Here is a 23,780-nt window from a genome sequence, read left to right as displayed (position 1 = left end):
ATACACATAGCACTCTGCTGGAAATATCACATGTGGAACTTTATAGGTCTTTTGTTTTCTTTAAACATTTTTACAAACACACGTAACAGAATCGTGGAATGTCCTATAGAATCTGTAAACATTTCCAGTCTACCAGCTGTAGTAATAGGTCTTTAATTCCTGCATTTGGATAAAGTGCTTCATACATAAGGCTATTTGAGCAAAGCAAAGATACAGGATATTCCAGGCAGGCAGATTCATACCCTCTGAACAAGATTGTTTCTTCTCCTCTCCTCCCTGCAATTCTGAATCACTCACATCACACAAAAAATGTCCTGCTTCATCTGCTCCCTAAGCCACAGCTCAGACTTAAAGGATAGGAGTTATCTTATATTTTTTTTCTTTTTTTGTGTGTGCTGCACAATGACTATTTACAAAGCTTTTGATACTCACCTGTGTTTCTGACATAGCTGTATGAGTTTCTGGCTGTTCTGGTTCAGAGAATGGCTTGAGGCAAGGAAGGGAGAGAAAGGGAGCACAAAGAGGTGAGGTTGTTAGTAATGGGATGTAAAACCTCACTGCATGGTAGGAAAGGGAGTGACTGGCAGCTGATACCTCTTGTGTTATCCCAATTTATTTCCTGGTGGAAACTGTAAATCAAGAGCGAACAAATTACATTCTCTTGCTCTGGGAACGTGGATAAGAAAAGAACAAGCACAGCTCAGGCCTGCACTTGCATTTATTATGCAATCAGTTCAATCCTTTTACGAAGATGCTTTCACCAGCATGGAGTTTTTGCTCATAAGTAGTGACTATTGCTTGTGCTGCAGGTGTGGAGACTGCTTACATCCCCAGCTAGTAGTTTGTCTTTTAGGAGCAGCAGAAAGTGGAGACCATGAATTAGTCTGTAAAAATGCCAGGAACTGCACCCCTGTGTGATCAGAGCAGAAGAGTAAATGCACGGGAATGCAGCAAGGCACTGTTGGAAACGTTACAAAGAGCAGCTTTCAAAGAAGGGGGAAAGAGGAAAAGAAGCAAAGATCAAGGTTGTATTGTAAATGTAGTCGTTGGGAAAGCTTTTCAACATGCAGTGTTGGTCAAAAAGCCTGAATAGTGCCAGTCACAGCTTAGAGCAGAGGTGACCTTAAGAGTGACAAAAACACATAGCCCTTCTGGTAAGACATGTTTTCCAGGTCCCCATTCTTTGCCACCCTGATACCTCTATGATATTTGAGACACAGACAGAAAGACTGGAGGCCTTTTCTATCACTGTTATTTTAAACATGAGAGTCACTGTAAGCTCCAGCACTGCACAGAAAGCTTCCACTGGAGAAGGCACATTAACTCTTTGGTGCAACATCTTACAGGAGCAGCAGTACTGCAACAGGCAGCACGTGCTCTTCAGTTAGCCTCATCGTTTGCTCAGTGCTTGTTGCAATCTACCCAGCTACAGCAATGGAACCAACAACTGAAGTCCTCTTCTCACCCTTGCAGACAGTCACAGTTTGCTGCAGCAACAGCACACAGGCAACTCGTTCTGTCCCCTGTCCATTGGAACCAGGGTAGATAGAGAACTGAAGACAACTCGGTTGATTCCCTGCTGCATTCCTCTGGAGCAAGGACCTGTCTGCAGGTCTGACACATCTCTCAGGAGGACCAAAACAGCAAAGACATCCCTCAGCTACTGAAGTAAATATGATACTGCTGTTGGTACACTGGTCAGCCTCCCACACTGAAGGTTTGAAAATGAATGGCTGTATGAAACTCTGGACAGGAGCTTGATGGTTCGGTACGAAATGAACTCAGAGTGCCATCAGCTGTATCAGCTTTGAGGATATCAGCCTTTTGTTTTCAAAATAGCAGATGAATGAAATAAAAACAAAAGAAAAGCAAAACAAGAAAATCCCACCCCAAAACAGCTGTCCTCAAAGAGGCAACAGCTGACAACGTAATAACAAGTGTTTTCTCAAGTAACATAATTCCAGTTTCTTTAGAGGCTGTGTGGTCTGTGCATACGTATAGCAGTCCGTACATCTGAACTAGAGAATTCTTGCTTGGAAGAACAGCAAATTCCATTCTTTTTGTGGGCTCTTTTGTTTTTAAAATCTGAAATTATACTTTTCAGTTAGGGGGAAGAAAAAGAAATGTTTCACTGCAGAGAACTTGCCAAGTACAAGCTCACAGAGCACACCCCAGTCAGACCAGATCTTCCACTGGAACATACAGCATTTTCTCAATTTGTCTGCTCACCACTTCAACAATCAAAGCTCAGTAAAGGAGAATGGGTACTAAGACAAAACAAGTCACTGTCTATAACCAGCCAGCAACTTCTAAAGGCAATAGGATGAAGAGCACTGAAGAATATGGTTAAATGTTTTTCACGCTTACTGCGTTCCCAGTCAAGACAAGGTCAAGCAAGGGAGGGGGGAAAAGAACCCAAACAAACCAATCCTACATCCCCCTTTTGTGACGTTCTTGAGATGATGCCTTATTTGCTATTTTACTGTAGAAACATTTCCCTCCCCAACCAGTTTTGCTCTGGTTTGCAAACAGAATCTTTTCTACATCACTTTGGAAATCTTCAGGAAAGATCTGTCACAGCCATTTCAGTTAGTGGACCAGGGCAGTGCATAGGAGGGAAGACTCAGAAGAGAGTTAACATCTGAACTGCTAAAAAAAGCTCTTGAAAGTGAATTCTGAACAAGGTTGTTAAACAAGCACCCTACAGACTCCTGAAGGCCCAGCGCCCCTAAACTTCACCCACAGAAAGTGCACTTTCCCTCATACTGAGGGGGAAATGGGGATATGAAACTGGGCAAATAGCTTATTATGTTGCTCTTGAATCTAACTCGTAATTTCCACCTGGTTGAAGATCTCTTGTTGCATTTAATTTTCTAAATAAAAGATATAAAAAAAAAGCCTTTTGTGATGGGAAGATGTAAATCTATTTCCTGCTACTGAGGAAGTTCCCCAAAGGGAAAATACTGTAACAGTTCCAGTTTAACAGTGAGCTTTCACCCTTCATAATGTGCTTCCTTTCTGCCTAGAGAAGAAAACAGTAAGAAGCCAAGTGTCAAGCTCCCCTTTGGCAGCTCGCTTGGTCCCACAAAGGCAGGTTAAGGGGAGTCCTGATCACGTTGAGTTTTGCTGTATACATTTATAGTTTCTTCACTTATCACTTTCTCCAGAGGAGAAAATTCCCCCTAAAGTAACGTGACACACAAGTTCTCCCCCTGCCATTTGCCTCAAGAGGGAAAGTCACTGGAGATACAAAGTGAGACACGGAGAATAATTAGTCCCTTTATCAGATATCATCCAGAAAACCCCATTACTGAGGGCTGTGCTATTTCTAGAGAGAAAGAACTGCCACTGCCACAGCCTTCTCTTCACACACTCTGGTGCTATCCAGAGCTGGAAAAGACAACTGCAGTAATACCCAATAAATACTGATTCTGCTAATCCATTTTATCAGCACTGTGTCCCAGCCCACCAGCGTGACAGGATCCTTCATTTCATACTGGACAGAGGAGACACCAGCCATGGGATCACAGCTCTCCCACAGTCCTAAGCAGCCACTCAGCAGGTGGATGTCAGAACCTCCAGGAGAAATTAGACATGCTCTGCTGTAGCTGTCCAGCTTGGATAACACGAGTAGATTACAATTAAGGAGTGTCTCATTCAATTATATTCCCATTTATGCCGGGCAAACTCCTCTAGGTTCCCCAACCCAGTCATCTTTGGCCCAGGACAGAATCAGATGAGCAAGTCCCCAGGCTGCCCTGCCACCACAAACTGAATCAATACTGACACACAGTGCTGAGCCTCCATGGGAAAACAGCTGTGCTACAGCAGCAGGGCCCTGCACCCATCCAGCTTAGTGAACCCAGACACTTTGTTCATATATTTTGCTTTAAGGTTTAGCAATAACAATTCAAATCCAGCCAACTACCCATGGGATGGCTTTCAGCTTTCCTTTTCTCCATATGCCCATAACACAGGCCCCTCCCAAACTTTAAAGGAAATCCATATCTCCTCTATGAGCAAGTGCTTCAGATATCCTGTCCATCTCAGCACTTCAGAAGCTTCTCAGCATGTGTGCAGATAAGCCTTCTCAGAGGACAGTTAGTACACAGTGCAGAGGCATCAGCAATAACACTGCATCACCTACTGCACCATGCCACATCCTGACCCCACAGAGACTGTCTGCAAGATAACGAAAAATCAGCTCTGCCCTAGAGCATTCCAAAATTAAGTGTCTTTTTATCTGTATGTTCTGCCCCACATCCAGTCTGTCTAAACCAGAGAGCAGCTCAAAGCAGCAGTATTTAAAAAGGAAAAAAAAAAAAAAAAAAGCTGTTTGGAGGATTCATTCTAACATCTGGAGGTAGAGGTCCGACCCCTCCCTTGATTGCACTTCTTGCTCACGGTAGGTGCTCGGAGTATTAATTGGAAAAGAAGTTTCCATCTGGAGGTGACAGTGGTGGAGTTGGCATATTGCTCGATCCCACAAATAGGCAGCTCAACTTCGGCTTCAATTCGTTCCAAACTTTACTCATCTGGGAGTAGAAAGGGAGAGGACACAAGTAGGAGAACGAGGTAAGGTAGGAATTCACCACTCTGTATTTTAGCAGCAGTTTCAAGATACCCAACAGCACAACACATGGAGAAGTCCAGTGTACCCAGAGCATCTCTTCTAGATGGTGCTATAATGACTGAACAGAAATCTTTCTTCAGAAAGGCTTACAGGCGAGCCTTGATCCTCTCACCCTTCATTGAAAATACCTCAAGTGACTTCTTAATAAGTAATGAAAAATCCCATCTGAATTGATCATTAGAGGAGGAAGACCCACAGGAGAAAATAAATCAGTTCAAAATTTTCATTGTGTTTTGGGAAAAAGGGCATAGGTCAAAGAACTCACCTCTTTGTGACCCTGGATCTGGGAATTGACAAAGGCCCCCAGTATGTGAGATGTGAGAGGCAGATAGATATGGATGAGCTGTGTCTCCTGGTGCAGGCAATACAAAGAGAAGTAATTCCGAAGCTCCATAGTTAGGATGGCGTTTTCTTGCTGAAAGAGAAGGAATTCAGTGAAACACAGTGCCAGGAAGAGAGTGCCAAGGAGATCCATTTGCAGCAGGAGAAAACAGCATTCCTCACCACCTGGCAATTCAAACACACAACAGGAACCCAAAAAGGCAGCGCCTGCGCTCACATGACATGACAGCAACTGCACTTTCCATCACACAGAATATTGCTTTCCTCATCTCCTGAAAACATCACGTTGCCAGAGAACCAGTAATAAGTCCTGGTAAATAACTGAGGAAAACAAACGTGTTATCCTTGTAGCACAGCAGATAGCTCAAATGACTCAGGTAACAGCTACATTTGCAGGCTAATGGCTCTCTGCAGATATGACTGAGCTGTGCCACTCTCTGCTTTCCTCATGTATCTGCACTACCTCCACAATTCGAGATTCCAGTTGCTCCACTGATTCTGGTTCTTTGTTCTGCACAGTGGCACTCATCATCTGCTTCTTCATCATGCTGTACTTATGCAGTGCTCGCTGGTGCTTGTGCAGTACTCCCTTCTCATGTCTTTCACACAGGTCCTTTATAGAGGAAAAGAAGCAAATAAAAAGTAGGTACTGAGTGGAAGCAAGGCATAGCGCAAAGGGACAGCAAGCAGGCAAGCCATTTACATCAGGAACATAAAAGACAGTCATGCTTTATGCTATTTCTATGCTGCAGATATTTTTTTTTTCTTCTTAGGAGGGTAAAAACGTTAGCTAAGAATTCAAGAAACAGAAGTGCCACTTAAGCTCAGTGGCACAGGTCCAAGCAATCTAGAACACCACTTTGGCCAACATTTTGGATCTTATCAGACCACTTATCTTCCATGACCTTCTCAATATTAAGTGCTGGCAATTAACTGTAGCAATAGCTTCCCAGTGCCCTTCTATTTCAGTCCCAGCATGCGAATGTCAGGAGAGGCTGCCAAGTACAGTTCCACTAGGTGCTTCTAAAAGAAGTGCCTTTGAGAGATTGATATTAAAACAATTCTTTTGTTTGTAGCCGAGCTCACAAATTGTCTCCACTGACAGAACATCTCATTCACTGGTTTGACTCGAAAGCAGTCAAATCTGGAAAAAGGTTGGCTGACCCACGCAATTCAAGCAGTCAGATTTCTGAGTTCCTCCCAGATGTGTTTGCCATTTGGCAACATCTCATCACAGGAAAAGCTGATCAGTAAGCTATGCAGCTAACTAAGGCTAACAGCCACTCCCACCCCTCTGCCACATCCCCTCTGTGCCTCCAAACTGCCCTCCCAGACACTTTTCCATCTCATTGGCATCACACCCTCTGAAGAGCACAAGCTCTAAACAACTTTTTCACTGGCAGAAGAACGGCAAAGCTCACTTTATAGGACTGGAGTAAATCCAGGAAAAGGTTCAGCTTCTCCACCACATCATTCTCTTCCTGTTTACCCTAGAAAACAAGGAAAAAGTACATTTTACGTAAGCCCAGCAAGCACCAACATCAGAGTTCTTCAAATCCTTACCCCATGCAGGCCCTCCACAGTACTCCCTAGGGCATATCAGTGCTTACACAACTGCATCAGAAACCTTTCAGACGTAACAGTAGTGCTCAGTCTCCAGCACACAGAACAAAAACCTGAACTGGAGTGAGAACAGCTATTCCAACTGACTGATTATTACAACCAGAGCAGTCAGTTTCCCAGCGCTGTGTGCCAGGCCTTTCAACTCTCTCTGCCTCAAAATTTGTTTTTGTAGACTCCTCCAATTTTTGACTTTCCTTCTTATAAGATCATTAATCTGTTAAATCTATAAATACCTGCATATTTCCCATAACAGTTCGTGCATCAGAAAGCATAAATGAGACACAAAGCTAAATTTGACAACTTTTTTTTCCCCCTTTTACTAAACAGTGCCTTTTCTTCCCGTGTCAGTAGAGCTCTCTGGAACAAACTGGAGAAAAAGAGCTGGTCTGACTGATCTGTAAAAGCACGCTGAATATTTTAACACACTGAGATGGGAAGACAAAACTATTACTTTGCTTCCCAGACTGTCACGATCTCGCACTGCTCTGTCAGTACCACACTGCACATTCACACAAGGCACTTCTGTCTGAATGATTCTCGTGTTTTGTCTAAGTAACACGAACGTCAAAATTTGATTCAGAGGTTCTGGATTCTCTGCAGCAGGTAAATCACACAGAACACAGGCCTTCTGGACAGCTCAGCACAGCAACACAACTGCACTTGTCTGATAACCACCTGAAAGGAAAAAAGAAAGCAGGCTTTTCCCTCCTTTCCTTTCTTCCCCATTCAAAAAGCCAGCTCTTTCATTCACACCTGAACAAGCAGGCTGGTGGCTGAGGATGCAAGCTGGGATTACAATCTCCCTTTTAAGTTTTTAAATGTCTACACCTGTAGAGCTCACGATTCAAGATGAAACATAAGACAGCCATGCACCTTCCTCATTATACAGAAAGGAACACACAGAAAAAAAATGAACTCACCTGCTGCACAGCTTTATCTGCCAGAAGTGCAAATTCAACAGACAGACCCTTCAAGGCCTGTTTCAAAGTCCCCCATGTGTTATTATTCAAAGCAGCCCAGGAAGGAAGAGGTGTAGTGTCTGAGCCCAAAGCACTAGGAGAACAGAATTAATGATTAAGTTTAGGAAACAAACTCCACTTGGTAGGTGCACTAGTTTGCAGAAAGCAACTCAGAATTTCAGAGAGCTCACAGCACAGAGGTACTAGTGCACAGTCACAGACACGTTGCCAAGTATATTCTGGAAGGAGAGACAATATATCAGTACCTGAGTATCAAAGTATTGCTATTTATCTCTGTTGGTCTATGGAACGCAGCACAGGTTTTCTTCTTTTTCAGTTAGGAGAACTTGATTAGGGCATGCAGCATGCATTCAAACACACACACTCACTAGACCGTTTGCAAGTAAACCTCACAACAGCCTTCAGTTCCAAAACAACAGGAGAAGAGTTCACATGAGCAAATCTTCTTCCACCCAGCCTACCTTAGTTCCTTCCCAAATATGAGGAGATCTGAGGCGTTATCAATGGCTCGAGATGCTATCCTCTCTGCACGGTCCCGGAGCTTGTAGAAGCTGTTATAAATATTCCGGATGAGCTCCCTGCTGGCAGCAAACTGGGCCTGTATGTCAGCTGGGAGGAAGTCCTGAAGAGGCACAAGGGAGGTTACTAGTGGGTACATGAGAGGCATTCACATATCACAGCCGCAGGCACACCAGACAGTTAGGAGAGAGACAAACACCTCTGGCACTCTCTCCCCCCGTGCTGTGACAACCCTGGAGAGATCAGGGTTATAATTAGGATATATAATTTTAAAAATTAGGAGTATAATTTAGATATACATGTCAGATGTCACACAAACACCCCCAAATCTCAGAGGCAGAAAGAGGTTCAAATGCAGATACCAAAATGCACAACTCTACTACACAGAGCAGGAACTGGGAGGTTTCCAGTTCAACGATTCTGATCAGAAGCTACTAATAGCTGCCAGCACTGCTAAGGTGAGCACGTACTCAGAGTTCAAGTAAGTTCTTTCTGACCTGTGCATCACCAGTAGAGCCTCAATTAAGCTTCAATTGCAAAACCTTCTGCTAGCAGTACCTGAACAACCACTTCAAAATTGCTCAATGAACAGTAAATGTATACTTAAAGTTCACCACAGCACTGACCACTGGGATAAAGAGATCAATGCAGAACTTCTACCTGACTTCTCTAAAGCAATCCAAATTACTCTCCCACAGCGAGGAAGACAGAAGGATGACTTGAACACAAGAGGACATCGGTCTAGATATTAGCTCTTAAATCCTGTTATGCAAGCATTCACTAAAAATCGGGTTCAGAGCAGGATTTGTTGTCTCATGTTCATGAACCAGCATTTAGGTAGAACTATCAGGCTCAAATATTTATTTCTGTTTCCTAAAAAGTTAGGAGCCTGAAAGTCCTTCCAAATCTGGAAACAGCTCTCTCCTTGCTAAGGGCTCTACCACCAAACAAACACCAGAACTGATCCACCTGGAGAAGAGAGACATTTAAATCAGCATTAAACGAGGTAAGCAATGTGTATACATACCTTGGCCTGGGTGGCCAATCTGCAGGTCAGAAATTCATCTCCCACTCCCTGCACCAACTCTCTTAGTTTATTCTGTACATCCTAAAGGAGACACAGTTCTTTCATGCTCATTTGATTCTAAGGAAAGTCAGCCTACACAGGACTCTCACATTATAATAGTAAGTCACAATTTATCAGATTGAGCTTTATTCAGGCTAAGTTTAGTTCGAGGGGAATTGCCATCAGTATTCTCCTAATAACAGTTACCATTTTCAAAGTATTGCATTCCTGGCTTCAAATGAACTTGCATTCCACTTCTCAGCTACAGAAATATCATATAATTATTACAGAACTACAGAATGCCTTATGTTGGAAGTGACCTGAAGGATCATCAAATTTCAACTCCCCCATCACCAGCAGGGGCACCAACACCCAGACCTGGCACTTGATCAGGCTGCCCAGGGCCCCATCCAGCCTGGTCTTGAACAGCTCCAGGGACGGAGCACCCACAGCCTCTGTGGCTGAGACAAAATGTTAGAGAGCAACAACATGTAGGTCAAAAACAACTCTGAACTCTGCCCAGGAGAGCAGTGACAGGAAGGTGTGCAAACTGAGTTTTATCACCAACAAATACTCACTGAGCCACTGAATGACAGAAAGAGCTTCAAGAGCACATCTTCTGAGAAGGGGGGATGTCGAGCCACCAGGTTTATGAAGCGCTTCAGAGCTCTCCTCCTTGATTCTATGAATTCTCGATCGGCTGCAGGAAGGAGCACCAAATTTCAATTAACAGAGTACAAAATTACAGTTGCTCAGAAAGAAAAAAATAAAAATAAAACATTCTGTCCAGTAATTTCCTCAGTAATATTCCAAGGTAATAACCTTGTCAAAGCACTTGAAGAAAACCAAAGAATGGTTCAACTATTCCCTCAAGTGATGCTTCATACCTTACCGAAATATCCTGCATATATATTCACGTGTTTATTTCCACAGGACAGGTCAAGCAAGCAGGTTAAACAACTGAGTCTAAGACCAGAAACCTCTACTTACAAAGAAAAGGTTGGGTTTATTCAGCTGCTTTGCCAATATCTGCACTTATCTTTTTCCCACAGTAATGAAAGTGCCCTGAAAATCTACATTTCAACCTGCAGTACATCCACCCAAAGGCCTTCCTTGTCCAACTGGAAGGAGTTCAGCTCATCTTCCTTCCCAAAACAGGAAGGGTTTCAGTCTGGTGGCAATGCAGTAAGGCTGCACATCAGAGATCCCAGCACCTTTGCAGGAAAGGTGAAAAAAATCAACTAAAATAAATCTGAAGGAGAAGAAAGTAACATCACTTTCTGCCTTAAAGTTTTGGACTACATCAGGACTGTTCTACTAGCATTTGTTCCCATTTCTTTTGAGACATCTCACATGTATGAGAAGAAACGCTCCAGTGAACACAAAGAAATATCAACACATCAGAAATGCTAGGAAATACGAACAGACAGGTTTTATGTATTGGAAACATCTTTCAAGCATCTTCTCTCTGCTAAGATAGATCAGAAAGGTCACTTTGTTTATAGGCGTTGCATGAAGCAGAAATCCTGGAAGTCCCAGCAGAGAGCACTAAATCAGGCCAACTTCAAAGATTAGTTTTCACAACCCCCAAAAGAAAGATCATTTCAGCTTGCACACCATTGTAAAGAATGACCATTGGAAGTTCCCAATAATGTTATTTTGCTTTGTTCTGGCTCACTACAAACCCATTTATCAGCTCCTTTTTACTGTAGCAATACATGGACTCCTCAACTAAAATCAATTATTTACTGAAACATTTTAAACTTAGCAGCACAGGCAGGAGACAAGGCAGTGAAAAGCACATCCTTCCGCAGATGAAGTGAAAAACAAGATAGGATCTTATACAGTTGTGCAACATTTTAACAGAAGTTTGAAACCGGTGCCTACAAAAATGTCAGAGGAGCTTTGATACGCCTTTTGTTTTGGGTTACTTCATTGGTTTCTAAGAGCTACAGCACACTTGAGTGAAATGGCATCGATTCCAGCCTTTTTTTTTTCCTTTCTAACCTTAAGCAGATTGACAAGCTCCTTATAACAGGAAGAAAAAAAAAATCAAGAGGGAAATGGTCACTTCAAGGCACTTGGTTAATCTGCAAGAAGGACACCTTTGTGTAGCTAAGCTCAAAGCGTGGTTCATGTTGCCATAAGGCTTCTGTGTGAGGAACGCTTCCTGCTGAAGCTGTTCACTTAGCATCACCGGGCTGCCAGTCCTGAACTGAGCTCTTTCAATGATTTCCAGTGATATCACCTGGATCACACTCACACAACAAAACAAAGACCCAGGTTACCTCCCAGCATCCTCTTTGGTGGAAGTGCTGGCACCATTCGATACGGGAACTTCTGCAGCAGCATCTCATGGAACACCACAAAATCATTGTAGCGCCTGTAGACCGAGCATTTGAATCTCTGCAATGGAGGAAGAGAGAAATAACAACTTGAAATCAATCCATCAATCCAGGCTGGACAATCAGCAGCGCTTCCACAACTTCCTAACATAAGCTGTAGAAGGGAAAGGAAAAATCACACCCAGATTGAACAGAAATGAAATATTCCTCATTTCTAGGGGCTCATGGTAGGAAGGTGGTAGAAAATACTGCACTGGAACAGCTTGTAAGGAAGACTACTACAACTCTATGTTTTCTCACCACTTTTGCTCTGCAATCACCCACCACTTCAATGGCACTATGCATTTTCAGAAGTAAGGAGGCAGATAACTGGAGCACAACAGGAACAGCCCCTAGGGCCTCCCTCGGTCTGATTTGAAATCTGATGCTGATTTGCATTGCAGTTCCTTGATGAAGATCAAGGGCAAGTTATTCTACTTCCTGCAGAAGCATCTACAGCTGGAACTGAGAGGGATGAGAGCAACTGAGACGAGTTGGTAATGGATTCCTAAATTCAAAACCTAGAGAGAACCAGCAGAGTCCTTCAGACCAGTATCTTGCAGTCATGGGCTAAAAACACTGCGTCCTCAAGAGGCCACAGACATTCACTCTGTTGCCATTTCTCCCATACAACTATCTTTGATGATCTTCCAGACATTAATCTAAAGCCATAAACGTCACCACAAATAAGTGATGCCAAATATGTACAGCAGTTCAATTGCTGCTCAGTAACTGTTGTTTTTTTTGTGGCCTAGGACATGCAAATTGCTCACAGTCTACTTGGAATAGATTACTCTGTTGAAAAAAAGCTACCCAGTCTACTGGAGAGCTGTATCACCGTCCAATCCATAAAAAGGAAGAGATACATCAACTTGAGTGTTTGCCAACCCCACAGTCAGAAGCTACAGGTCAGGATTAGAACAACTAAACTGGAAATGAATGGCCCCGACTCTGCAGAAGGATTTTTTGTTTCTGTAACTTTTCTGTTCATTAAGGATTTCAGTTTAGCACCTGCCAATATCATTTCTTCACAAGTTCTAAATAGCCTGAAACACAGGATAATGGAATCGTTGGTTTTTCAGTGTTATACATCTGGTTTTGTACAGAGCTCACGTTGCAGGTGTGTCTGGTTAGCCAGTAACCTGAATATTACCCAGTGACTTTGCAGAACTAGCTGATGGTGCATCAGACCTCAGCTAAGAAGCCATGCCACACTGCAGAAGCACTTGTCAAGAAAGTATAAGCCAGCGCATTGAAACCCACCCCATCCACCCAGCCTACTCAAAGCAGCATCATCCCACAGAGCAACTCAGACAGAACTTTGCCGAAAGCAAGTGCACAGAGATCCTCAGAGGACACGGCCTCACTGAAACCAATGCTTGCTCACGTTACCTTGCTGGAAACTTCGTATTCCACATGTTTCAGAAAAAGGCCTTTCTTCTCAGGTATGAGCTCCACCTGCACGCTATCCTTGCTCAATAGCTCTTGCAAGGTGTGGGGAAGCAGCAGTGGATTTCCTGGGGGTGCCTGCATTAGGAATTGTTCCGGTTCCCGCGTTTCATTTACTGGAGGCTTTGCAAAATCTGAAAGGCAAAAGGGGATAAAACAAGCTGTCCAACAGATCTCGAGATGATACAGCAAAAGGGAGACTTCAAGTATTCCGTTCCCTCTCTCAGAGTTCCCACAGTGGTGCAACACCACCACAAGAGCACTCGAGCCACTCCTCCCCCAGGAGGCTCTGCTACTTCCCACACGTTGGAGACCTCGGTGCCTCCCTCTGCACTACACCCAGAAGCACCACCAATTATATCGAGTCAGGAAGCCATCTCTACTGAGCAGAAGAATCACGGGCCAAATCCATGCCGTGATTCAGCTCGGAGGCCTGTGTTTCCTGTCTGTCCAGCTCCCACCACAGCAGGATCTGCCAAAATGAATGAAGCCCTGGCTCAGCACTTTTGGATCCTGCCTAGAACAAATCGTGGAAGTAAAGAAAATGTGTTATTTGACTGCTCTGCAGAAAGTTATTACATTCATTGCACATGCCATTACAAAGGAAAGAGACACTTTGTTTGACATTGCTATATTAAATTGTATGACAGTGTGCTGGAGCGTGCACGACTTGCAGTAATTTACTATGTCAGTATGTTTAAGTTCAACAGCAGCAGGAAACAGATCCTAGCAATGTTTATCAACCCTAGAGTTCCTCTATCTCAGCAAGCTCAGGCAAAATCTTACAAATGCACGAACTCTATTGCTTGTAGATAAACCCATCCTGTTTGGTTTTTATTTTGTTGAGTTTGGGTTGTTTTGTTTTGTTTTCCCCACACACTGAATTCAGTCATAGCTGGGCAGCTTCAGTCTGAGAGATCCTAACTAACTCACAGCAAGATGCAAAAGGGAAACAAAGTGGCTGTGACAGTATGGCCATGAAGAGGGCACACCAAAGGGAGAAGGAGGAAGATTCCCAGTGCTCTCTTCTTTCTGAATGATCAAACTGAAGTCCACTCTCTGAATTTGACTTCATAACTGTATGTTACGTGATTGTAAAGCAAGCTCACATTCTTCTGCAAAGCAATTTTTTTTTTCTACTCATTTTACACATAGGAGAAGATAGAAAATATGGATATAATCCTGGAATCTATCCAACCCACACCTGGGTTTTGCTCTCCTGTCTGGAACAGATGAGCTGCTTCCTCTCCAAAGATGTCTGTCTAAGAGATATGGTGAGCAAGCTTTTTTTTTTACAAAGCAAGTTAAATCCACTAATGAAAAACTGCTTAAAGCTGTGGGGTATTAACCATTCCCTCACTGCAAGTGTGTGGAAGTTGCAGCCCTTTTTAAACACATCTAAAATGTTGGCAACTCAAGACGACAGTAATTACAGAAGCAAGAATCCTCCCTGCAAGCTTTGATACATAGTTGAAAAGGTTGGTATCTGCCTTAGAGGTTCCTTCAAGACGACACAGATTCATAACCTCAACTTGAAAGCCCTGATCTTCTCCTAAGGGTTTCTCACCTGTTCTGGCTCTGGAAAATGGAGAAAGCAGGCAACCTCCAACTCCTCAGATATGCAGCTTCAGTCTTTGTTCTGTAGAAGGGCTCAAAGAGTCCAACCCAAACCCAGGACAGATGACCTTACCCCACACATCTTGTCAGGCTTCGGATTCCTGCTAACATGACTCAGAGAAGCAAGTCTTAACACCTGCACTTTAATTGAATAATCACCTGTTAACCCCACCTCCAAAGAGCTTCTAAAAGTTCCAGTTAATTGCCAGAGGTCTGTTGTAAAAATACAAGCTAATTCAAGCTGATATGGGACTCTGCTGGATAAAGAGTTAATATAGCTATACTACATTTCAAACAGATGCTGAACTGAGAAGGAAAGGAAGGGGAAGAAAAAGAACTCAAGACTTAGAGAGTAAAGCAAATTATTTCCTAGTGTAATAAAACCCTCCCACCTAATATCTGACTGCGCTGCAGGGTATCAGCAGCCGTGCTACCAAGAGGAAGCATCGAAAACACACAGAGAGCACTATGAAAAGCACAAGGCAGCCTCGCTCCTGGAGCAGCGGCTCTCCAGCTGTTCGCCCTGGTTATTCATGGTGGAATTGCTCACTCGCACGACTGAAACGCAACGTGACGCAGGAGGTTCGGTTATTTCTGCCATGCAGGCACACATGCTTAAACAGATTTCCACGGTCCTGTGTTGCTCAACCACTGGCTCACATTTCAGAGGAAGTCACAGCAAACCGGCCTCCCAAAGAGGAGCTGGTCCAAACACAACCCACCTCTTCTGAGAGCAGCACAGATCTGCACCCTCCTGCTGCCCATTGAGCCTCTCTGCCTGCCTTTCATTGCCCTGCTGGCCAGCTGCGATCCCATGGCACCCACTGCTCCCTGATCAGGGGCTCAGCACCAGCCGATGAGCTACTGCAGCCCTGGTGGGAACAGATCTGGACCACAAGAAAGGATTTAAAGAGGAAATACTGAAGGCTTCACAGCTATCCTTCAAGTCCCTGGATCTGCTGCAGGACTCAAACTGTGCACCACCTGATGCTGAGAAGGACTCCCATGTTTACCACAGCGAACCCCACACAGAGATCAAGACATGACGTTCCTTCACTTGGAATACTTTGCCAAGTTATTCCCTAAATTTGTGCTCTACGACTCATCTACAGGAAATACCTTCTCTTTATCAGCGCATCCGGCTCTTCATGAAATGCTCTGTAGCTTCTCTACATCCCACCTTGTCTAAATCATACAAATCAGATAACTGTACAGAGTCATTACACTTTTAATTAATAACATGTCTTTCACATTAGCAGGACAGCTAGCCAACACGAACGTGCATCCTCAAACACTGGTCTGAGAACACGACGGTTACTTTGGAGCTGTTAACTTGTTCCAGAAAGCACCACTCCAGCATTAACATTAACCCTGCAGAACAACACACTGCAAGCATTCAGCAGCCCATCCTTCGCCCTGCTTACTGAAGAGTCAATTCACAAACAGCCTGGAGAGCCCCAGCCAGAAACGGTGGATAATACAGGCCAGGCATGGTGGATAATAGTGGGAACTCATTGGTATGAGCTCCTGCATTCAAGCAATAAAAGGATTTACACGCACGGTAACAAAACACTTAATGCTTCCCATCACGCGCTCTGCTGGAGAACAGCTAATTTTGAAACGTTCCCTTTCATCTCAGATCATCATCTAGCAAAGTTTATATACGTAGAGCTGTAAATGAATACAGGAATGAGGTAGGGAATGGTACCCCGGAACACAGGGAAGCAGATAAAATGAAATGAGCTCTTTGTGCAAGCTATCTCTCAGCCACAGCAGAGCTTTTCAATCTGTTGTCGATAAGACACAGGGAAGCAGCCTGGGGTAACTGAAAACAATTTGATATCAAAATTAGAAGGAATGCACATATGCATACATATACAAACAGGCAGAGAGCAAAGAGACAAGGAGTGGAAGCTTAAAGAAGCGTTTAAAGCACAGCCCAGTTTTTGTTTGCTTCTGAAAGAGAAGAGCTGCAGTAACTGCTGCCCTGTGGGTCTGGTAGCCCTTGGGCTGAAAGTGCACAGGGAACAAAATGGAAAGCTGTGCCCTTCCACGCCATGCATTTCAGGCTCCAGTCAGCACCCAGAACTCACCACTCCATCCCATACCAGCAGCCTCCAAGCCACCCTACAACACACCATGCACAGCTGTGCCCATCTCTCCTCCCTGCTGGACTGCAGACAGCCAAAGCTGGAGGGCTTCCCTCTGGATTGCAGCTGACTGCCACACGCTGCTCTTTATCAAACTCGGGTGCTAATCCACTGAATGTATGAGACAGCTTAAGTAGAAGGTGCCATGGAATCACTGGTTGCATGTGTAGCGGTCTGACTGTAAGGAGAAAGGAATGTTAAAGAGAGGAATGCCTTCAGGAAAAGTAACTGCTTCCTTGCTGTTATCACAGCCACGGCCTCGGGGGCACAAGGCAGCAGCTCTCGGAAACAGAGCCCCAGCAGTGTGTATTTCTGTGTGCTGACACCTCACATTTCCACCTGGCAAAAAATGCAGGCTCCACCATGAGCTCGCGGGCAAGGCACACTTACCAGCAATCAGGCATCAGCACTTCCCTTCTGCCTTCTCATGAGAAGCCTCAGGAGTTGTGGAAATGCCTTTCCCCCAGCTGTGCTCAACACATTCCTCCCTGGTCTGAGAATTCTCTTCCAGTGTCCATCCCAGCCCCTCCAAGAGCACACTGTGCTACTACAGCATTAACTCCCTTCCTTTTTATTTTTCATTATGCTTACACAATCTGAAATCCCCTGAAAACTAAAAAAGAAAAAACAGAAGTTCTAGGGGACAAAAAAAAAAAAAAAAAAAAACCACCCAAAAAAAAACACCTTTCTTCTTAAGGCTTCGGATATTTTTAAGACTGAGACAACAGTACACAACTCAGTTGTTTCTGTATTTCAAAGGAACTTTAAACCACATCACTCTTAGTGGGAAAGGAAAAAGCTGAAAGAATCAGCCTACTTTGTCCAATAACAATGATCCACAGATCTGTAGGTATAAGGAAAGTTTCACTGATTAACAGATGGTGCAGCTGCAGACCAACAATTTGGTTGTAAATCCATGCTGCCCGCTGCCAAAACAAGACAAGATTATAAGTATGCTATCAGAAATGAGACACGGGAACACAGGCTCCAACATTTTACTTTCCTCCTTAAATTCTCCAGCTTCCTCACTCTGGATATCAAGCACATGCTCTGTGCTGGCTGCTCTGGGCTGGTTTTTCCTCTGTTTTGAGGGCTTGGGGGCAGGCTCTGTTGTTTGGTGGTTGGTTTTTGTTTGATTCTCCAACTAAAATTCAAATTGCTGCTCGGTATTTGGTGCAAGAAAAGCAGCAGTGTAACAGCTCAAAGATAGTCAAGTGAGGTTCTCTAAGCTTCATTTAATAACTGTTAAGTGCCAGCATTTCTGCATTCCCCTACAGCCATAGGTCTCTAACTGCTTATCACAATCACACTACAGCAGGAGGGGAAAAAAAAAAGAGAGAAAAAGCAAGTTATCTCCTTCCAATATCACAGAGTAAATCTGTATGCCAGACCAGAGAACCAACTTGGAGCTTCGTGCCCTGCTCTTGTAACCATGCTGTTAGATCAAGTGAATTAATTAAGTAATTTCCCAGTCTGGGAACACAAGGAACGCATTTCATCTCCCAGTCAGCCGCAGAGTGGAGCTGCAGCAGACACAGAGCGGGATGGAGCTACAAATGTTGAAGAAGTAACAGGATTAAGGGGGAAAATCCATGCAGGAATTTTCACAAAGACTACAGAGATAAAAGCCAACCCGGCTAGGACAGCCTTCAGCTCCCAGTGGAGGACTGAACTTTTCTCCATCTTCACACCCAGCTCTAACAAAGATGTATGGAAGTGTGAAAATTGAGACCTAACTAACAAGAACAGATGCAACCATTCTGCAGGAGTTTGCTTGCAGGAAGCCATGAGCCACTGCTACATCCCATACAAATTCACACACAAGTCTTATACAGGGAGAGTTTATTTTAACCATAAAACTGCCTAATTTCCACAAACACCCCTGTCCAAGGAGACCCTGTCAGAAGTTATCTTCTGCTTTGCAAAACTCAATGCAAGTATTTAAGCACTGCCACTCCAGCCACACCAGTCTCTGGATGGTCTTTTTACTCTTCTTTTTTAATATATTTTTAACAAGTTCATCCATTGTATCGAAATGCTCCCATCCTTTTGTACCAACTCCCTTTCTAACTGCCACGTTGCCCTCCATCGCTCATGCCAACCCACTAAAGCTTGGTGGTTCTGAGGGAAAACAGAGCAGTTCCACTCAAACTCTGCTATCTGCAGTGGGAGCAGCCTTCCCCACCAAGCCTTGGTGACAGCACACACAGCTGAAGATCTACCATCAGAAGGGAAGGGGCAGCCCCCATCCCAGCCAGCACAGCCGCATGAGCTCTCTGCGGTCACTGCAAAACAGATTCAAAGGGGAGCAAGAGCCAAAAAAAATTTTAGAAGATCAATACAAGCAAGTCAACAGAAACAACTTCATATACCAGCCATTGATTTTTATTTTTTCTTTCCATTTTTACTGCTTTAAGATACTTCTAATCCTGCAAATCAAAGAATTTGCGTGCCCTGGTCCTGCCAGAACTCCCACTGACAAACTGCTGCTCCCTGAAGAAGTTCAGCATGGCCACCCGAGATCTCCAATCCCAAACCAGAACGCTACAAACTAAACAGATACCTCCTTTCACAGCATACTCCTCTTCCACTGCAATCATCAGACACTCACTCCGTGTTCACAACGTAACCTTTTCCCAAATACAGCCACATTTTCTAGGGCTGAGCGGAGCAGTTCAGGACCTCCGCCTCACCCTGCCGAGCTCCGGGAGCTGACGCAGAACTGCACAGATGTACCTGGGGGAGCTCTCTCTTTGACACAGTAGGACATTTTTTCCACCAAGGCTGCTGCTCAATGTCCCAATATCTTACATCAGCCCTGGACGGAAATATTCCAAAATAACGTATTGATTTACGAACCCGTGACGGGCACCAAGAGCACCAGAGGCCCATCAGCACAATCCTCAGTGCGGTCCCAGCTTCGATTCCAAGCGCACCGCTCTCCCCTGCGCACACAGCGCTCACTTGTAACCCCTCCTTCCAGAGGACGGGAGCAAAAAGCTCTCAAAGCAGCGCTCCGGAGCAGCGCCGTGCGGTGACACCGCGCCTCCCAGCCCCTCGTGTCCGGGATCGGCCCCACGATGGGCGCAGCGCAGAGAGGCGCCAAAGCCTCGGACGCAGCACGCAGCGAGCGGCTCCGGGCGAAATAAAGTCACCGTGGCAGCGCCCGGCCGCGTGGCTCTAAGCGAGGCGGCGCCCCGCGCTGCTCCGCTCCCCGCCCGCCTCCCAGCAGAAGGGCTCGATTAACACGACGCTCCGGCCGCCTCCCGCAGCCCCGACGGGCGCTCCTCCGCCCCGAACCGAGCGGGACGCGGCTCCGCTGCGCCCACCGCGCGTTTCCCACCCGCGGAGCGGAGCCGCCCCTCGCCGAGCGAACGGCGGGCGCCGCCCAGAGAACCCAACCGGCGTCGGGTCCAGCCGAGCGGCCGCCGCCCCGGGCAGAGAAGGGGAAGGCGGCCGCGTTTTACCTCAGGTTTCGGCGGAGGCAGCAGCCCTGACCGCCCACCCCGTAGGACCCCGTCGCCCTCCCCGAGCCGGCGGCGCTTAGGAAGGGCCCCGCGGCGCCGACCGCAGCCACCCCGTACCTGTGCCGACACCCGCGCTGCCCGCGGACGGGTCTCCGTCCATCGCGGCCGCAGTCATGTGAGGCCGCGGCCCGGCGGGCGCCCTCCCCTTCCTCCGCAGCGCCCGCCTGTCAGCGCGGGCGGGGCCGGGCCGGGAGGGGGGCGGCGGCGGCGGCGGCGGGGCGCGTGGCAGCGCGGTGCCGGAGTCCTTCGGGTTGGAGAACTGCTGCGAGAGCCGCAGCCGAGCGCCACAACGCCGCGCCTCTGCTGAGGTGACCGCGCCGCTCTACGAGCAGCGGTACCAGTGCAGCACCGCTCGGTCTGAGAATACTCGTCTGCTATCCAACCCGTGCCTCCCCTGGCACGGTTTGAGGCCATCCCTATCAGAGAGGCTCCTCTTGTGTCGGATGTAGGAAGAAGCTTTGGGATTCCACATTCCTACCTGTGATCTCACTCCTGACCTCAATGTAAATGACCCAGCGTTGGCAGTGTGGGGGTTCATGGGTGTAACAGCCCTGATGCTGGAATCAGACTATATTTTTTTTTTCCTCTGAAAACTAAGGAAAATGGTTGTAAGACCATCCAGGCACACAGTGACAGGGAGAGCAGGCCGTGCTTCACAGCTTCTGGCACCAACACAACATGTGGTATTTTCTTCCGTGGAATTACCCTTTCCCACAGCGTTTCATTCCTTCTGCCATTTGGTCTTGCCCTTCAGATGGTTCCTACGCTGAATATTTTATATATTTTGAGGGATCTCGATACTTAGGAACCAAAACTTTACTATGAAGATAATATACTTTTTTTTTTCCCCCTCAAAGGAAAAGACTACAGAGACACAAATGTTTGGAAGGACTCTGTTTCCTGGGATCCCCACAAGTGCTGGTGCAGGCTTGAATCTGTGTAAAACCATCAAAGCATGGCACTATTTAAGATGAGAAGCTCTTCAAATCGTGTTTACACAGCAGCTGAGGGCAGAGTTTTGCATGCTCAGCACTTCTGGAAACTAAGCACTGTATCATTTTTTGCCTATATAGCATTTTTTGAGAAAATGAATGGAGGAATCAACATGTTCCTGTGTAACTACGGATCCTTGATTGGCCCGTAGTCCAGCTAATAGCATAACTATTTATTTGGTATAAATAAGACATTCTAACTGCAAATTGTTTTTGCAATCTGCGGAAGGAGTCTTGAAGAAAAATACCGTGAAAGAAATAATCCAATTGCTGAAATAATCTTTGACAAGGAGAAAAAGACTGCTTGACAAAAGTTATTGAACCTGTCCCTGTGTATTGTAAACACAGCGAAAGCTTCTGGAAAACCTGTAGCATGAAGAAACTATCACCACTAGAAAAAGGATAAGGCTGATGTCACTAAGTTGCAGGCAACAAAGTTTCACAGAAGTACAGGGCTACCTGAGGCCCTGGTCTTGCAATGGGTCATTCTGTGCATGTCCTATCAGTATGAGATACTACTTCATACAGTTCATACAGATAAGAGCTTGAATACTCCATCAGGGTTCAGTTTAGGCATCACTGTTTTCCGTTCCATCATTCTCAGGTCACTGGCACACAGTAAAATACATAAAGCATTTCTGCTTTGATAGTTGTGTTACAAAAAGCCATTTCTGATTGGCCTTCTTATCCCACTTTTCCCACTGATTAGGATTTTTGTGTGTGCAATACGTGCAGGAACAAACCTCATCTGTCAGCAAAAAGCTCTACTTTAGAAGTTGTTCCACTCGCCCTTGGATTGCTGAGTAAGCACTGGCAGACAAAGAGTAACAGTGAGATAGCAGCACAGGGACTGAAGGGAACTTTCAGTTGAAGAAAGGAAATGGAAGGAAGGAAGGAAGAGGAGATAAATCAAAAATTGCCCTAAAGTAAGAGAAAGTGCAAATAGACGACAGGAAAGAAGGACCCAGCATTTAAATTTGCTAATAGCTTGTAAACAGGAAGAAAGGTAATATAGAAAATTTGCCTATCCCAGCAATGAGGGCAACTGTGAAGAGCTGTGGAGGCTGAGTCACAAATGTGCTGTTGGAAAAGCCATGTAATCTCGAGGATCCAGCTGGTCCTCTGGATTGGAGCACAGCGTGTCCTCCTATTTGGACAAAAAAAACAAAACACGTGTTTGTGAGGGCAGGAGAGGCAGCAGCTTTTCCTTTACTTTCACGCATTTACTGCTGAAAATCAGGAAGTCAAAGTCTAGCCAAGCGCCATGACAAAGCGGGGAGAAGTGACCGCAGCGCCAGTCATCGTTTCCATTCATAACACTGCCCGTGGCTTAAAGAGGGAACTGACACACAGCACCCAGCTGAATTGGAATGGAGCTCGGCTGACATCTTGTGGCTATCTGATAAATTACAAACTAGTTTTTCCTAGCTCTTCTCTTCTCTTCTCTTCTCTTCTCTTCTCTTCTCTTCTCTTCTCTTCTCTTCTCTTCTCTTCTCTTCTCTTCTCTTCTCTTCTCTTCTCTTCTCTTCTCTTCTCTTCTTTTTCACTTTCATCGAAGTTTGAAAGCGGCTGCGCTGTAAGATACGATCCGGACTCGAAATGCGAACCGCAGCGCTCGATCTCCTCACGACGCTTCTATGCTGTCAGTCTGCACCTCAGTGTTCGATGGCTTGAAATACAGTGCAGCGACACACAACAGCAGGATCAGGAGCTCAAACGGAGATTAATTCTTCCTCAAGAACTGCTCTGATCTTTTTTCCTCTAAAGCCATCCCTTAAACCTGATGGCTCCAAAGAAAAGCTGCAGGTTCTCTGCGTCAGTTTGGATACATCGGCACACGCTGAACATACACACATTTCTGCATCAGCCTGAAGTCTCCTCGGTAGAAAATCATGGTTTAACGAACACAGAGCTCAGCGCTCTGAGCTGGCTGTGCACTCACAGCCCGTTCCCAGCTCACAGCCCCGCTCAACTCCCTCAGCACCGGCCCATCCCCACGCAGGGCGATGCGATGGCGGGGCGCTGGGATCAGCACCGCACCCCCTACCCCCTCAGAAGCTTTGGTAGCGCCCGCGCTCGCCCCGCCGCCTTCGGGCGGGCCCATGGCGGGAGTTCCGAGGGGGGGAAGGCGGCAAGTTTCGCTGCGCTGTGTCGTCGGCTCCTGCCTGGTGCTGGACGCGGAGACGGTCTGAGGCATCAGCACCAGGCGGAGGGTTCTGCCGTCGCCCTTCCTGTTAAGCACCGAGACGCGTTCAGCTTTTGGTCTCCCGCGAAATGGTTCGGCCCAACCCCACCTCAGCGAACGGGCCGAAGCCGCCATGTTGGGCTCAACCACAGAGCGGCGGAGCGGGGGGAGCTGCAGCTGTGAGCGCCAGGAAAGGACGGACGGCGCTGCCGGCCGAGCGAGGGGGAGTGAGCGGCGAAGGAGGTGGCGATTGCTGCGGGGCAGAGCGGGGAGGAAGCGGCGGCGGCGGCGGACGAAAGCTCCGTCGGGGCGG

At 46.0% G+C, this 23,780-nt stretch overlaps 1 protein-coding gene across 3 annotated transcripts; it reads right to left on the bottom strand.

Moving 5' to 3' along the window:
- Positions 1-20: 20 nt before the first annotated feature.
- On the bottom strand, positions 21-20,479 carry SNX8 (sorting nexin 8). 3 transcript variants are annotated; one of them, XM_048961826.1, is made up of 11 exons: positions 20,348-20,479; positions 12,940-13,130; positions 11,452-11,569; positions 9,742-9,863; positions 9,125-9,205; positions 8,040-8,200; positions 7,519-7,651; positions 6,397-6,465; positions 5,439-5,588; positions 4,899-5,048; positions 21-4,535 (listed from the first exon to the last, which is right to left on the bottom strand). In XM_048961826.1, exons 1-11 carry the CDS (start codon positions 20,403-20,405, stop codon positions 4,422-4,424), a joined length of 1,347 nt encoding a protein of 448 aa, XP_048817783.1. In that variant the 5' UTR covers positions 20,406-20,479; the 3' UTR covers positions 21-4,421. The 3 variants fall into 3 exon arrangements, with proteins under 3 accessions (XP_048817783.1, XP_048817786.1, XP_048817785.1); XM_048961829.1 differs by lacking the exon at positions 20,348-20,479 and adding an exon at positions 17,154-17,327; XM_048961828.1 differs by lacking the exon at positions 20,348-20,479 and adding an exon at positions 14,564-14,781.
- Positions 20,480-23,780: the final 3,301 nt, after the last annotated feature.

Source organism: Lagopus muta, chromosome 15 (genome assembly GCF_023343835.1).
Source record: "Lagopus muta isolate bLagMut1 chromosome 15, bLagMut1 primary, whole genome shotgun sequence".
Taxonomy (NCBI): domain Eukaryota; kingdom Metazoa; phylum Chordata; class Aves; order Galliformes; family Phasianidae; genus Lagopus; species Lagopus muta.
Note: the sequence above shows the minus strand (reverse complement) of the source record. Positions and strands in the feature narration are given on the sequence as shown.

Bases quoted from the DNA above. Each gene is read 5' to 3' on its own strand.
- SNX8 (XM_048961826.1), bottom strand. From the start codon at position 20,405: ATGACTGCGGCCGCGATGGACGGAGACCCGTCCGCGGGCAGCGCGGGT. The intron at 9,206-9,741 runs GTGAGTATTTGT...TGTCTCCTTTAG, and splicing joins TTCTGTCATTCAGTGGCTCA to GATGTACAGAATAAACTAAG. The intron at 6,466-7,518 runs GTGAGTTCATTT...CTTGTTTTCTAG, and splicing joins CAGATAAAGCTGTGCAGCAG to GGTAAACAGGAAGAGAATGA.